The 14,513-nt window shown below is 40.2% G+C and overlaps 1 protein-coding gene across 2 annotated transcripts in view; it reads left to right on the top strand.

Moving 5' to 3' along the window:
* STAB2 (stabilin 2) overlaps positions 1-14,513 on the top strand; it is a 168,207-nt gene that overhangs the window by 16,815 nt on the left and 136,879 nt on the right. For both annotated transcript variants that reach the window (XR_002515968.2, XM_017946151.3), the window contains exons 4-5: positions 9,173-9,258; positions 10,733-10,802. Coding sequence is in view for 1 of the 2 variants with exons in the window: in XM_017946151.3 (XP_017801640.2) it covers positions 9,173-9,258; positions 10,733-10,802 (156 nt within the window). In the remaining variant the exon portion in view is untranslated. The remainder of the gene's footprint in view (positions 1-9,172; positions 9,259-10,732; positions 10,803-14,513) is intronic.

Genomic DNA, 14,513 nt, shown 5'->3' on the forward strand with positions numbered 1-14,513 from the left:
ACTGATATAATTTCTTCCTTACATGTGAGATAGTATTCACAAAAAAGCCATTTGGCATGGAATTTTCTTTGTGTAAAGGATTTTAATTTTAAATTCAACTTCTTGGATATAAGAACATTGAGGTTATCTATTTCCTTTGAGTGAGCTTTCCTAGTTTTTTACTTTCAATAAATTTGTCCATTTTTATCTACATTCTCAAATTTATTGGCATAAACTTGTTCATAATATTCATTTATTATCCCTTTAATGTCTACAAGATTTGTAATGATGTCCCCTCTCTCATTTCTGTGATTGGTAATTTTCATCTTTCTTTTTTTCTGATTAGTCTGGCTGTAAATTCATCCATTTCATTCACCAGCTTTTGGTTTCATTTATTTACTCTATTGCTTTTCTAATTTTTATTTCATTGGCCACTGCACTTTATACCTCCTATCTTGTGCTTGCTTGGGTTTCATTTGCTATTATTTTTCTAACTTCTTTACCTTAAGTTGTAAGTGGGTCATTATTTTAAAACTTTCTTCTTTTCTCATATGGTACTTATTTAGTGCAATAAATTTCCTTCTAAGCATTACCTTAATTGCGTATCATAAATGTTGATACATTGTGTTTCAATTTTATTCAGTTCAAAATAATTTTTAATTTCCATCTTGATTTTTTCTTTGAAATCAGTTACTTTTAAGTATAATATTTTACTTCCAAATAGAATAATTTTTCAGATACATTCCTGCTATTGTTTCCAAATATGTTTCTTTTATTCAGTGAATGCAAATTAAGATATCAAATTTGTGATATTAAGCTAATACCATACTTAGAAGGAAATTTATCATTTAATTATATTGTGGTCAGAGCACATATATTATTTGAATCCATTTAAATTTATTAAGACTTGTTTTATGACCTACAATAGCTCCTGTCTTTGCAACTGTTTCATGTGCTCTTGAAAAATAGGTGTATTCTGCCACTGCTAGATGGAGTATTCTGCAAATGTCAGTTAGGTCAAATTGATTAATAATGCTGTTCAAGTCTTTTCTATACTTAATTATTCATTTTTATTTTTATGGGAAATATGATTCAATATCCTTAATAATTTTAAGACTACTTGTTCTATTGGTTATTGAGAGAGGTACTGAAATCTCTACTGTAACTGTATATTTACCTATTTCTCCTTGCAGTTCAATGAGTTTTTGTTTCATGTACTTTGAAAATCTCTTATTAGGTCAATACATATTTATAGTTTATGTTCTATTGATGAATTGATTCCATTAACATTATGAAATGAACTTCTTTATCCCTGGTAAAAATATGTTAACTTGAAATCTACTTCATCTAATATTAATATGAGCTACTTCAGCTTTCTTTTGACTAATGTTAGTGTGCTTTTTTTCTCCCTTTACCTTTAACATAATTGTATATTTAAAATATACAACTTTGTAGGCAGCATATAGTTAGGGTCTCTTGTAGGCAACATATAATTAGTTATTGCCCTTTCAACTAATATGACAGCCCATGTCTTTTAATTAAGGTTGTTTAGACCATTTATATTTAATATGTTAGGTTTACATCCATCATCTTGCTGTTTATTTTCTGTTTGTTCCATCTGTTCTTTGTTCCTTTTGCCCTCTTTGTTTGTCTTCTTTTGTATTAATTAATTCTTTTTATGATCCTCTTTTATCTCCTTTGTTGGCTTACTAGCTACACTTTTTATTTTTGGCAATTTTTTAAATGTTTCCTTTAAGGTTTATGGAATAAATCTTTAACTTAACACAGTCTACCTTTAAGTAATATTACGCCACTCTATGCATAAGAATCTTACAAGAATATACTTCTATTTCTACACTCCTATCCTTGATGCTATTATTGTTATGTATTTTACTTCTATATATGTTAGAAGCCCCACATTATATTGTTACCAATTTTTCCTTAAACAAATGAACCATCCTTTAAATGATTTAAAATATCGGAAAAATATATTTTACATTTAAGCACATAATGACGATGTCCAGCATTCTAAATTCTTTTATGTGGATACAGATTTATATCTGGTATTATTTTCTTTCTTCCTGACCAATTTTCTTTAACATTTCTTGTAGTGCAGGATATCTAGTGATGAATTCTTATGCCTTTCGTATGTCTAAAAAAGTCCTTATTTTGCCTTTGTTTTTGAAAAATATTGTTGTTGGATATAGAATTTTAAGTTGACAAATTTTTTGGTTTTCGTACTTTATGGATGTTGTTTCACTGTCTTTTCACTTATATTGTTTCTAACAAGATCTGTTGTCATTGTTATCTTTGTTCCTCTCAGCACAACAAATCCTTTTTCCCTTTGGCTGCTTTTAATTTACTTTTTATCACTGGTTCTAAGGTATTTTATTATAGTGTGTAGTTTTCTTCATATTGTTTGTGCTAGGTATTCTTTGAGCTCTTGGATCTGTGGGTTTATAGTTTTCATCAAATTTGGAAATTTTGACCACATTTTTTTCAAATACATTTTCTTCCTTCCTCCTTTTCAGAGATTCCAGTTATACATATATTAAAATGTTTGAAGTTGTCCCCACAACTCACTGATGCTCTGCTCATTATCTTTCAGTCTCTTTTCTCTCCATGCTTCATTTTGTATAGTTAATATTGCTTGTCTTTAAGTTCACTAATCTTTTATTTCTCAGTCTTTAAACTGCTGTTAATTCTATATCTTGTATTTTTATTTCAGATGTTGTATTTTCATTGGTAGAAGTTCAATTTGGTTTTGTTTATATCTTCTTTAACTTGCTTAATTCTCTACCTTCTTGAATATATAGAATACAGTTATAGTAACTATTTCTAAATCTTTGTCTACCAATAATATCATATAGTGATCTCTGGGTTGGTTTCAATTAACTGGTTTTTCCCCTCATTATTTATGCCTAGTAAATTTTTATTGAAATCAGACATTGCAAATATTACTTTGTTGGGTGCTTCTTATTCTTGTACTTTAAAAAATTCTTGAACTTTGTTCTGTGTCCACTTCGAGGAGTACCCTGTGTTAGAACTTTGTTGCCATTGACAGATGGCCTAAAGGCATAGAGTGGAGCTCTTTGAGAATTTTAAGAAGAAATAATATGAATTTTAGTGCCTGGTGGACAAGAAGTTTACAGAATTTTCTTTCATTGCAACATACCTCGTGGTACAATTTAGGAGCTAAGTTTCCTGTTGACCTCTAACCACTGGAGGCTACACCTTTTTACCAAAATAACCTAACTGCTGATTAGTCAAAGTGGCTTTAAGTTAGTGTACAAAATCTCCCTATGAATAGCACTGGCTTTCTACCAGCTGCCCAGTGCTACAGGTTTTTCTGAAGCAAGTCGTGTTCCAGTTAAGTGTTCAGGAACTTTCTTCTTACTAAGTTCATCCACATCAGAACCTTTCTGAAGCACCAGAAACATTGCCTAGTGTCCAGCTGATACACCACACAACCATGCCATGCAAAGGCACATCAACTCATAGGCATTGCTTCCCATCAGCCTGCTAGGCATAAAAATCTTCACTTCCTCTCTGTTTAGGACAATCTACATAAATTTGTCCAGCATACCCAGTGGTTCTCAAATATTGATGTGTAGTAGAATTACCTGCCATGCCTGTTAAAATGTACTTTCCTGATTCTTACACCAGGGAATCTCTGTTTGGTAGGTGTTAAGTGTCGGGTTTTGCCTAAAATTGTAACAGGTTCTTATTGCCCAAGGGGATGAAATTGGACTGAAATTCAGCCCATTTTCAGTTTGCCAAACCATACACTCTAGTGTGGGCCTGGTATACCAAGAGGAAGGGGCACCTTCAATTTATTTTAGTTTCATCTGCTTTCTAAGCCTAGTGTCTGTGGGGATATATCCACAAGAGCAGTGAGGGTAGGGAAGACTTTTTATAATGTGCACAAAAGCTCTCTATGCCCTGGCATGTTAGTCCAGGGCTTCCAAAAGGGAGATGCCAGACAGGGCTAGAGATATAAGAGATTACTTAGAAGAAACATGTGTGATGAAAAAAATGAGAAGAAAGCCAGGAGAAGCAGAGGGAGAAAGCAATGCAGGTCTGACCCTTGTGAACAAGAGAGGGAGTCAAGGAAGGTTAGTTGGAAAAGCTATAGACTATATGTAGGTCTAAGAAAATTTGGTAAAGCTGATGAGGAGTCCTCTAGCCAAAATCACCCAGCAGAGGAAGCCTGCATCTTAAAAGAGTGGGCCTGCCCTGGCATCTCTACCATGCTCAGTCATGGGCTGGAAGGAGTCATGAGAAGTGTAGTCTCATGAAAAAATAGTAGATTTCAAGGTAATTATGCTTCTGAAGTTGGAGATCTAAGAGGTGCTTGTTCATGGCTCACATACTGTATTAGTCCATTCTCACATTGCTGTGAAGAAATACCCAAGACTGGGTAATCTATAAAGGAAAGAAGTTTAATTGGCTCACAGTTCTGCATTGCTGGGGAGGCCACAGGAAACTTACAATCAGGGTGGAAGGCAAAGGAGAAGCAGGCACCTCTTCACAGGGTGGCAGGACAGAGTAAGTGCAAGCAGGGGAAATGCCAGACACTTACAAAGCCATCAAGTCTCGTGAGACTCACTCACTATCGTGAGAACAGCATGGGGGAAACTACCACATGATCCAATTACTTCCACCTGGTCCAGCCCTTGACACATGAGGATTACAATTCAAGATGAGATTTTAGGTGGGGACACAGCCGAACTGTATCACATACCTAATGAGGAGGGCCTTGGAAATCTGCCTTTGTAAAAGTTCTCCACTCCCAAGGGATTCCAAACACCTGGTCCAGTGAATCACCCTTAGAGAAACACCTGCCTAAATTTTTTAAACGGAAGGTATATTAATTGTCCTTAAGGAAAAAGAATGTCCAGACTTCCTAAACACAAAGTCACACTCTTGGGAACTGGAATTGGGGAAGCTCCCCAATTCCTCTCTGATCAGCGTAGCCTAGAGCATGGTTATATTCTCAAGAAATGACTCTGCCGCATGTTCTGCCACGTGTGTTATAATAGGAATGAGCTGAGTGGAACAGGCACCCAGAGGATGGAAGTCAAATCTGCCTCAGAGGCAAGGTAAGAGAAAGGGTCTTTGAAGGTGGGAAAAGTACAGGTATGCTATGGAGAGAAAGGCATGTCTAGAAGAATGTGGAATAGTCTATTTGGCTACATGGAATGAGTGCACGATGGGGTGATAAGTTGGTTCCATGCTTGGAGGAACAGATTCAGTGGAATGTGAGTTTGGGAGACTGGGATTTAGGCAACATTGCCTGAAAATGTAAAAATACCTGGGAGGACATTTCTGCAAGGTGGCACTGATTGATGAGTCTCAGGCTGCAGGAGGACCTGTGTTGTTCTGAGCAAGCCCAGAAAGCAAACCGGGTGTCACCCAGAGAGCATCTTATACCCCCATTTCTGGGGAGAGGTACAGGGAACAAAAGAGGGAAATAGTTGGGGGGCTGTCACTACCTTCCTAGCTCTGCACAGGGCTGGGCCTGGCTCACAAAACACCATCTCAGCTCAAGAAGGGCCTCCTATAAAAAGCAAACAGGAGAAGAACTATTTGATGGTGAACGATTTATGAAGATGCTCTCTTAGCACCCTTTGCTCAACAATGTGAGTGAACTCAAATGGCTCAGTTGGTTTTCAGATTGGCTCCCAAGTGTTTACCTGGTCCCTGCTTGATTCAGCTCTCTCCCTTCCTCTACATCCTCACCTCCTGCTGCTCCTCCTAAGACAAAGACCAAAATCTTTAACAGGGTCCTTTCTTAATGATCTAGCTTTTGCCATCTGTTGAGATCAGATCTAAACCAACTGGGCTGTTTAGAATTAAATTATTTTTGGTAACTATTGGTAAGTAAGATCAAGTAGGTGAAGTGATGAGAGCTCTAGATCTCTTCCCCTGACAACCCTTAGCCCAGTCCATGAATCAGTATTACCTGAGTGTCTGTTTAATCCACAACTCTCTCCTCACTAGACTGGTAGGATCATGGAAATAGGAACCAAGTCTGTATGCTCACTTGTAAATATCCAAGATCTTAGATGGTCTGATTCAAACAAGTACCAGTAATTTATTTCCTGAGTGTTTTAACTGTTACAGTACCAGTCTGAAAAAACAAAAACTCAAGAAGATCCACTCTGAATAATAGCAACTATTATTCATTAAGCACCTAATATTTCCAGTCCCTACAACAACCTGCCTAGAAGACAGTATTGTCCCCACATACACCTGAACTGAATCTCAGAGCCAGGCATGGACTTTGCCAAAAGCAAAGGGTTGCAAGCAAAGAGTTTAGCTGGGATTTGAACCCAGAACATTCTGACTGCAATGTCCCAGCTCCTCCCATGGCACCATTGCATTTCATGCCACTACTAGCCTAGTTGGTGACAGCAACCCAAACCAATGTCTTGCTTTTTGAATACTTATGAATATTAGCTACCCATCAGTATGTCTTCCCCTTCCCTTGCCCCACAAACATGCCTGTTACCTGAGCTGTTGTCCTGGGGTGCATACCTGCCTGTTAATGGTGGGTGTTAGTGATAAACGGTGCAGTAGAGTGGAGCATCTTTCCAGGTTTTGAACCTGGCTCTGCCACTGCTGTGGAAATACCACAGGTCAAAATGGGCAATTTAGACTGTGTAGTTTGCTAATATTCTGGATGCAGGAAGGAATCGGAAGGAGCCAGACAGAAAACCATCTACAGATGGATATGACTCCCACCTCTATAGTACCTGCACATTATGAATTTTCTTCTAAAGAACTAGCCTAGTAACTTAAGGGAGTCCCCAGGGTCTCTTTCAGAGAGCTGCTTCTCTTACTGCTTAGTCTCTTTCTTCAAGAACTGCTGCTATGGTCTGAATGTTTGTGTCTCCCCAAAATTCATATGTTCATACCTAATCCCCAATGTGATTATATTAAAAGGTAAAGTCTTTGGGAGGTGATTAGATCATAAGAACAGAGCCCTTATTAGATCATAAGACCCCAGAGAGCTCCCTCGCCCCTTCCGCCAAGTGAAGATACAGTGAGAAGTCTCCATCTATGAACCAGGAAACAGGCCCTCACCAGACACAGAATCTGCCAGCACCTTGATATTGGACTTTCCAGCCTCCAGGACTGTGAGAAATAAACTTCTGTTGTTTATAAGCCACCCAGTCTAAGGCATTTTGTTATAGCAGCCTGAATCAACTAAGACAAATGCATTTTTATTTTCCATGGATGCTGATTTCACATGCCACAGGGAAGATGTGTGGCAGAATGAGCTGTGGCACAGGAAAGTTTATGGCAAAGGTCTTATGGGATGGGGATGGGAGGGAAGGGACAGCAGGAAGGTGGTCACTTCAGTAGAGGAAGGGTAAGTGTGTCTATCATTACCCCTTGCCAGCTGGGTGACTTTGGCCAAGTCACTTAACCACTCTGTGCCTGTTTCCTCATCTAGAAAGTATGGCTAAAAATAAGATATAACTTCAGGGGATTGCTATGAGTTGTAAACAAATGCATCCTTTATTATTATTGATATGGCTTGGCTCTGTGTCCCCACCCAATCTCACCTTGAATTGTAATAATTCTCACGTGTCATGGGAGGGACCCAGTGGGAGGTAATTGAATCATGGGGGCAGGCCTTTCCCATGCTGTTCTCATGATCATGAATAAGTCTCACGACATCTGATGGTTTTGTAAAGAGGAGTTCCCCTGCACATGCCCTCTTGCCTGCTGCCATGTAAGACGTCACTTTGCTCTTTCTTCATCTTCTGCCATAATTGTGAGGCCTCCCCAGACATGTGGAACAGTGAGTCCATTAAATCTCTTTCCTTTATAAATTACCCAGTCTCAGGCATGTCTTTATTAGCAGCATGAGAATGGACTAATACAATTATCTAGAACTTCCTGTCTTGTGGAAGGCACTTACCTTGCTAACTTAAATGTGGGATAACATTTCATCTCACCTCATTCACGTAGACACATTTCATGGTCATTGCATGGTTTCTGCTTGGTGCTTGCAGTTTCAGATTTCTTATTTAAACAGTCAGAGCTCATCCAAATTGGCAATAAATCCATGTCAACTCAGCACTCAAAGTGTAGAACAACAGCAAGTATAGAAAGAAATAGAATTTATTTTCATCCTCATCACAATAGTACCTTAAACTTCGGTCACTTACCATAATTTTTAATTCTCTATTTGATTCTGGGCATTGTAATATCTGGCTTTCTAGCTAAATGTCCCCCTGCCCCAACATGGAATATAATGCTTGGCACATATTAGGGTATTCCCTGAATGTCCTCAGTATTCACTGAATGTTTAGTGAATGTCCTCTAATAAATATCCATAAAAGCTCCAATTCAGGTCTAGAATATCACAGAAGTATTTATGCATGTTCGGAATCAGCTTCTGAATAAAATCGAAATTCCTTTGCTTACCATACTAGGCACTTCATTAATTGTCCCCAACTGTCCTATTTTACCTCATCAGCCCCCCACAACTCTCACACCCAGCTCCCAAGTCCCAGCCCCACCAAACTCTATCATTCCCAGAACAGGTTATGCCCTTTTACAATTCCAAGACCTTGTACCTGCTATTGCCTCTTCCTGAAACATCCTTTCCTTTTAAGCATAGCCAACTCCTACTGCACCTTCAAAAGCGCCATTTAAATAACTCCTCTTCAGGGATGTCTCTCGGACTCCCTAAGGCAGCATCAATACCTCCCTTCTCTGGACTCTCTCAATACCCTTTCTAGCACACCTATGAAGAGGCCTGGCCTTAGTCATGCTAAGGTCTGAGCTTAAAGTCCCAGCTTTGCAACTTATAAACTGTGAGACCTTGGGTGAGTATATGCAACCTCTCTGAAATTCTTTTCATCTGCTAACCAGCACCAATAGCAACCACCCCTGAGGCTGCAATAGGAATGATCTAATTAGATCATTGTGAAGTGTATAGCAAACGCTCAAGAAATGGTAGACAGTGGATACTTTCTAATGCAGCTCGTGACCACATTGCGGTTCACCTGTGTATACTCCTGCCTCTTCTGTAAAACCCTAGATGACACCAACAGGTTCTGCAAGTATTTCTTATCCCTGGCAACTAGCACACTTAGTAGGTGCTTAAGCTCATCCTTGCAGAATGCTTGTGTGCAGTCACGAATGAATACATCTGAGCTGTTTGATTCCCTAGAGTGCCCAGGCGGAGCGGAGTCACCCTGCAATGGCAGGGGCAGTTGTGCTGAAGGCATGGAAGGAAATGGAACCTGCTCCTGCCAAGTAAGTTCAAAAATGTGTTCTTCCTTTCCTGGATTCTGCTCCCCATCTTTTTACCTGTTGGTCCTCCTTAAACACACACACACACACACGTGCACACACACATATACAGCGAAGTTCCTAAGAGGTAGAAGTATTAATTTTTTTAAAGTGTGCCATTTGCAACAAAATGACCACTTAAAGCCTGGGGGCCTTTAGGAGAGTCAATTACTGCTCAGTCTTAAGCATATCCACTTGCATAAATGGGTTTCAGGCTGGGCATGGCGGCTCACGCCTGGAATCCCAGCACTTTAGGAGGCCGAGGGGGGTGGATCACGAGGTCAGGAGATGGAGACCATCCTGGCCAGCATGGTGGAACTTCGTCTCTACTTAAAACACAAAAATTAGCTGGGCATGATGGCCAGCGCCTGTAATCCCAGCTACTTGGGAGGCTGAGGCAGGAGGATCAGTTGAACCCGGGAGGCGGAGGTTGCAGTGAGCTGAAATTGTGCCATTGCACTCCAGTCTGGGTGACAAGAGCAAGACTCTGCCCCCCCACCCCCAAAAAAAAGTTTGAAACAGTATCTATGTAATAACTTTTGAATATCCGTTGAAAAAGTAAAATGAGGCCATATATGTGAAAATACTGTATGACACTATACAGGACTATAGAAATTGCTGTCATTGTTAATATTAATAATCACTATTAGCAGACGACCCTTATGGTGCTATCCTCTGCATCCTTTGTGAACCGTTAGGTTTACCAGTTCAAGATTTTCTTTTACCAGTTTAAGACTTTCTTCATTATCTCATGAAGGTGACTTTTTGCAAGTTTCAAGCCCTAGGGGATTTAAATACAAGGAAATCCTTCTGAAAAGGATTGAGCTCAACTGTCTTCAGAAATACAAAACTGAGGTCGGGTAGGTGGCTTACGCCTGTAATCCCAGTACTTTGGGAGGCTGGATCACTTGAGGCTAGGAGTTGGACACCAGCCTAGCCAGCGTGGTGAAACCTGTCTCTACTAAAAATACAAAAATAATCCAGGTATGGTGGTGTGCACCTGTAATCCCAGCTACTCGGGAGGCTGAAGCAGGAGAACCTGGGAGGCGGAGGTTGCAGTGAACTGAGATCGTGCCACTGCACTTCAGCCTGGGTGACAGAGCAAGACTCAGTCTCAAAAAAAAAAAAAAAGCAAAACTGAAAGCATTTTCCTTTCACCCTTGGGCAAAGTCGGGATATGGCTGCTAGCACTTGCTATCTATTTATATCTTTGGACTGACACAGCAGCTTTCTCCTGCAGAGCTTCAGACCCTTAGTACAAAATGACACAGGGATTAATGTATGCAATGATAACACAAATAAACAGAAAGAAGAAGCTCCGGGAAAGGCACAGAGGGAAAATATATTTGAGAAACAAATGCTGATTTGGAAATTCAAGGCCTTCCTGGTACCATGGGTCCCCTTGAGTCTAATGTCAACCACCTGGGGTGTTTTGCAGGAAGGGTTTGGTGGAACAGCCTGTGAAACCTGTGCTAATGACAACTTATTTGGACCCAGCTGTTCAGCAGGTATGTCTGAGTTTTGTAATCACCACATTTGTAAGGGTTGACAGTCCACAGGAAAGATTACTCCTTGAGGAGAAAACACTGAATAGTTATGTGTGATAAAAAAGAAACTTCAGCAGAATTAAATTTAAAGGAGTTTAATTGGGCAACAGTCCCCAGAATCACAGCAGATTCAGAGACTCAGTGAAGCCATGTGATGGAAGATTTATAGACAAAAAATGGGAAATGACGTGCAGAAATCGGAAGTGAGGTACAGAACTGCTGGATTGGTTACAGCTCGGCATTTGCCTTATTTGAACATAGTTTGAACACTCAGCAGTATATGAATGATCAGAGTACAGCCGCTGGGATTGGCCAAGACTCAGCTATTGTTAAGACGCATACTCCTAAGTTAGGTTTTCAGTCTTGTCTACCTATTAAGCCAGGTTGCAATTCGTCCACAAGGACTCAAATATAGAAGTACAGAGTCCTTATCAAGCCATGATTAGTTCACTTTAACATGTGTAACCAAGTCTACATAGGGAAAACAAAAAGTTGACAACGAAACTGTTAAATGCAGTCGTTGAAAACAGAGACAGTGTTTCCTGAGGTTCTCAGCCCTGGCATGTGCAGTCAGCTACTCCCCAGAAATGCTTCCAGCCATCTTTATGACTCCCTCTCCCCAGGCTCTAGGATTCCACCGCTAGCTGTTCCTTGCCTGCCCAACTTTTCTCTGGGCTCTTTCTGAATCCTGGTCTCCGCATAGATCCATAGGCTTCCAATTATACTGTGGGCCCCACCTAATTCTAATGGTTCCCTTCCTTTTGGGGGTTCACAAATAATTCCCTAAGGTGGTCAGAGATTGTTGCTCCAAATTAAAGAAACAAACTTGAGACTGGCTTGTTCACTCTCTTATTTTTGGCTGTGTCCAGAAGTAGACTTGAGATAGAGATTCGAGTAACAAGTAGTTAGTTTATTTGAATGGTGATCCCAGGAAACACGAGGATGTGAGGAAGTAATGTGAGGAAAATAAACAGGACATTATTAATCCAAGTGCCACTGTGGACCACTGGAGCCTGATGCCCCCGGGAGCTCTGGGGGTTGGTGCAGAACACACAGCTCAGTCATCTCACCTGAGGGGAGAGGGAGCCATAGTGCGGTGGGCAGAATAATGGCTCCCTGAAATGTCCACATCCAAATCCCTAGCACCTGGGAATATGGTACGTGACATGGCAAACATAACTTAAGGTAGCAAATAGAATTAAGGTTTCTAATCAGCTGACCTTAAGATAAGAGATTATCCAGGGTTATCTGGGAAGGCCCAGTGTTAATCACAAGGGTCCTTAAGGATGGAGAAGGGAGACAGAAGAGGAGTGTCAGAGTTACGAGATGTGAGAAAGGCTTGGTCCGCCAATTTCTGGCTTTGAAGAAGGAAAAGCCATGAGCCAAGGAATGTGGGTGGCCTCTTGAGGCTGGAAAAGGCAAGGAAACATGTTCTCCCCAGAATCTCCAAAAAGGAGCACAACACTGCCAACACCTTGATTTTAGCACGGTGATTTTGGATTTCTTGTCTTCAGAAATGTAAGACAATAACTTTGTGTTGTTTTAAGACACTAAGTGTGTAGCAATGTGTTACAGCAGCGACAGGGAATTAATACACATAGTCAAGTGGGGAGAGTTTTTCACCCCCTGCTACTTAAGAGTGTCTAGGGAGCACCCAGGCAGAGTGCCCATCCTCAGGTTCACACAAAACCCTCAGGCTAAGAGCTGTGGATCCTGGAAGTTAGCTGGAAGGCTCACAATCGCAGTCTTTAAGGTCTAAAGAATGTGGGTATGGTAGAAACAGTGTCTGCTAGATCCTCATCTCCCAAAAAGATGTGGGTAGCTTTTTGCCAACACCACTTGGGCTCTGACTTTCATAGAAAAATTAAACTCAGTAGACACTGCTTCGATTCAAATATTTTTGGCAAGGAAACCTATGCACACACAACACATCCCACCCCCATAAGTTTGCAAACTCTGTAATAAATTTTATCTGCAATTGCAGAGGCATTGCCTTATTCTAATCCATAAGGTCCTCTTAGGCAGGTGTTGTGGTATCTTTATTTCCAGTACCTTCTACCTGCTGCCTGCCTGGTAGACACTCACTACACTGTTGTTGGATGAATAAATGAGTGAGTGAATATATGACTAGATGAATCAATGAATGAATTATCTAGTTTGCTCCAGTGATGTTCTCCTGACCCAGAAGCATGGTTTTAGAACCCAGGTTTCAGACTCAGACAAGGTTTCAGCTCTAGGACTGCTAATCATGGAGACTTTATGAAGCATGCTATCTAATATTGCCTCTTTTAGAGAGGATTTAATGGGATAATAAGTGCATAATAAATGTTACGATTATTATTCCCTAGCATCCCTTAATCATAGGTGTTTCTTCACCCACCGTTCTATAGAGATTATTTCATAAGGCTGTTAGCAAAAGCAAATTTAAAACAGATATTGGGGCTGGGCTCAGTGGCTCACGCCTGTAATCCCAGCACTTTGGGAGGCTAAGTCTGGATCCGTTGAGATCAGGAGTTTGAGACCAGCCTGGCCAACACAGTGAAACCCCATCTCTACTAAAAATACAAAAATTAGCTGTGTGTGGTGGTGCAGGCCTGTAGTCCCAACTACTTGCAAGGCTGAGGCAGGAGAATCACTTGAACCTGGGAGTCGGAAGTTGCAGTGAGCCGAGATCACACCACTGCACTCCAGCCTGGGTGACAGAGCAAGACTCCATCTCAAATAAATAAATAAATAAATAAACCCAAAAAACAATGGATATTGGTATCCCATGTGTTTTTAAATTTAAACATTACATTAAAGGACAGCAACTAAAATGTAATCAGTCAACTGTATAGAAATAGCATGTCTCCTCCCAAATTTACCCTTCCCTGCCATTTAAGAATTTAAATCACATATGCTAAATATATATTGAAATGGGAAGGAGTAAAGAAAGCATCCAGTGTTGCTTAGATCCCAAGAAAGCCTAGTAAATTGTCTGGAGATGACAAATGAGGAAGAAGACCCATGTTATCTCCAAGACACTGGTGTTGGTTACCGTTGAGCAGAGACGCACAGGGAAATTCCCAACATTTCCAAATAAGGGAAGGATCCTCCCTTCACACTTGGTGTCATGGAGAAAGGGCAAGTGAAAGGGAGAAAGATGGCTTCAACACCTAAATTTTTAGGTAAGAAAACTGGAAACTTAAACTGAGACCCAGGAGAAAAACTTCCAAGCTATGGATTCCAATGGAATTTTCTGTGATGAAGGAAATATTGTCTGTTTGCACTGTCCCATACAGTAGCCACTAGCCACATGTGACCATTGAGCACCTGAAATGGGGCTAGTGCAACTAAAGAGTTAAAATTCAAATTGCACTAAATATCACTTAATTCAAATTTAAATAGGCACATGTGGCTTGTGGCTACCAAATTAAATACCACAGCTCTAGAATGTAACAATTAAGAGAACAGGCTTTAAACTCAGTTTGACCATAGTTTGAAACAGACCCTACTTGGTGTGTGACCGAGGGCAAGCTATTTAAATCCCCTAAGCCTTTCTCATCTATAAAACAGGAATAATAATATCAATTTCATGGGATTGACAACATAGTAAAGCTCCTAGTATTATGTCACAAGCACTCAATCAATAGAAGTAAGTATTAAGTGAGGACAAAAATAATCCAACAGCAA

The sequence above is a fragment of the Papio anubis genome, chromosome 9 (assembly GCF_008728515.1).
Source record: "Papio anubis isolate 15944 chromosome 9, Panubis1.0, whole genome shotgun sequence".
In the NCBI taxonomy this organism is placed as follows: domain Eukaryota; kingdom Metazoa; phylum Chordata; class Mammalia; order Primates; family Cercopithecidae; genus Papio; species Papio anubis.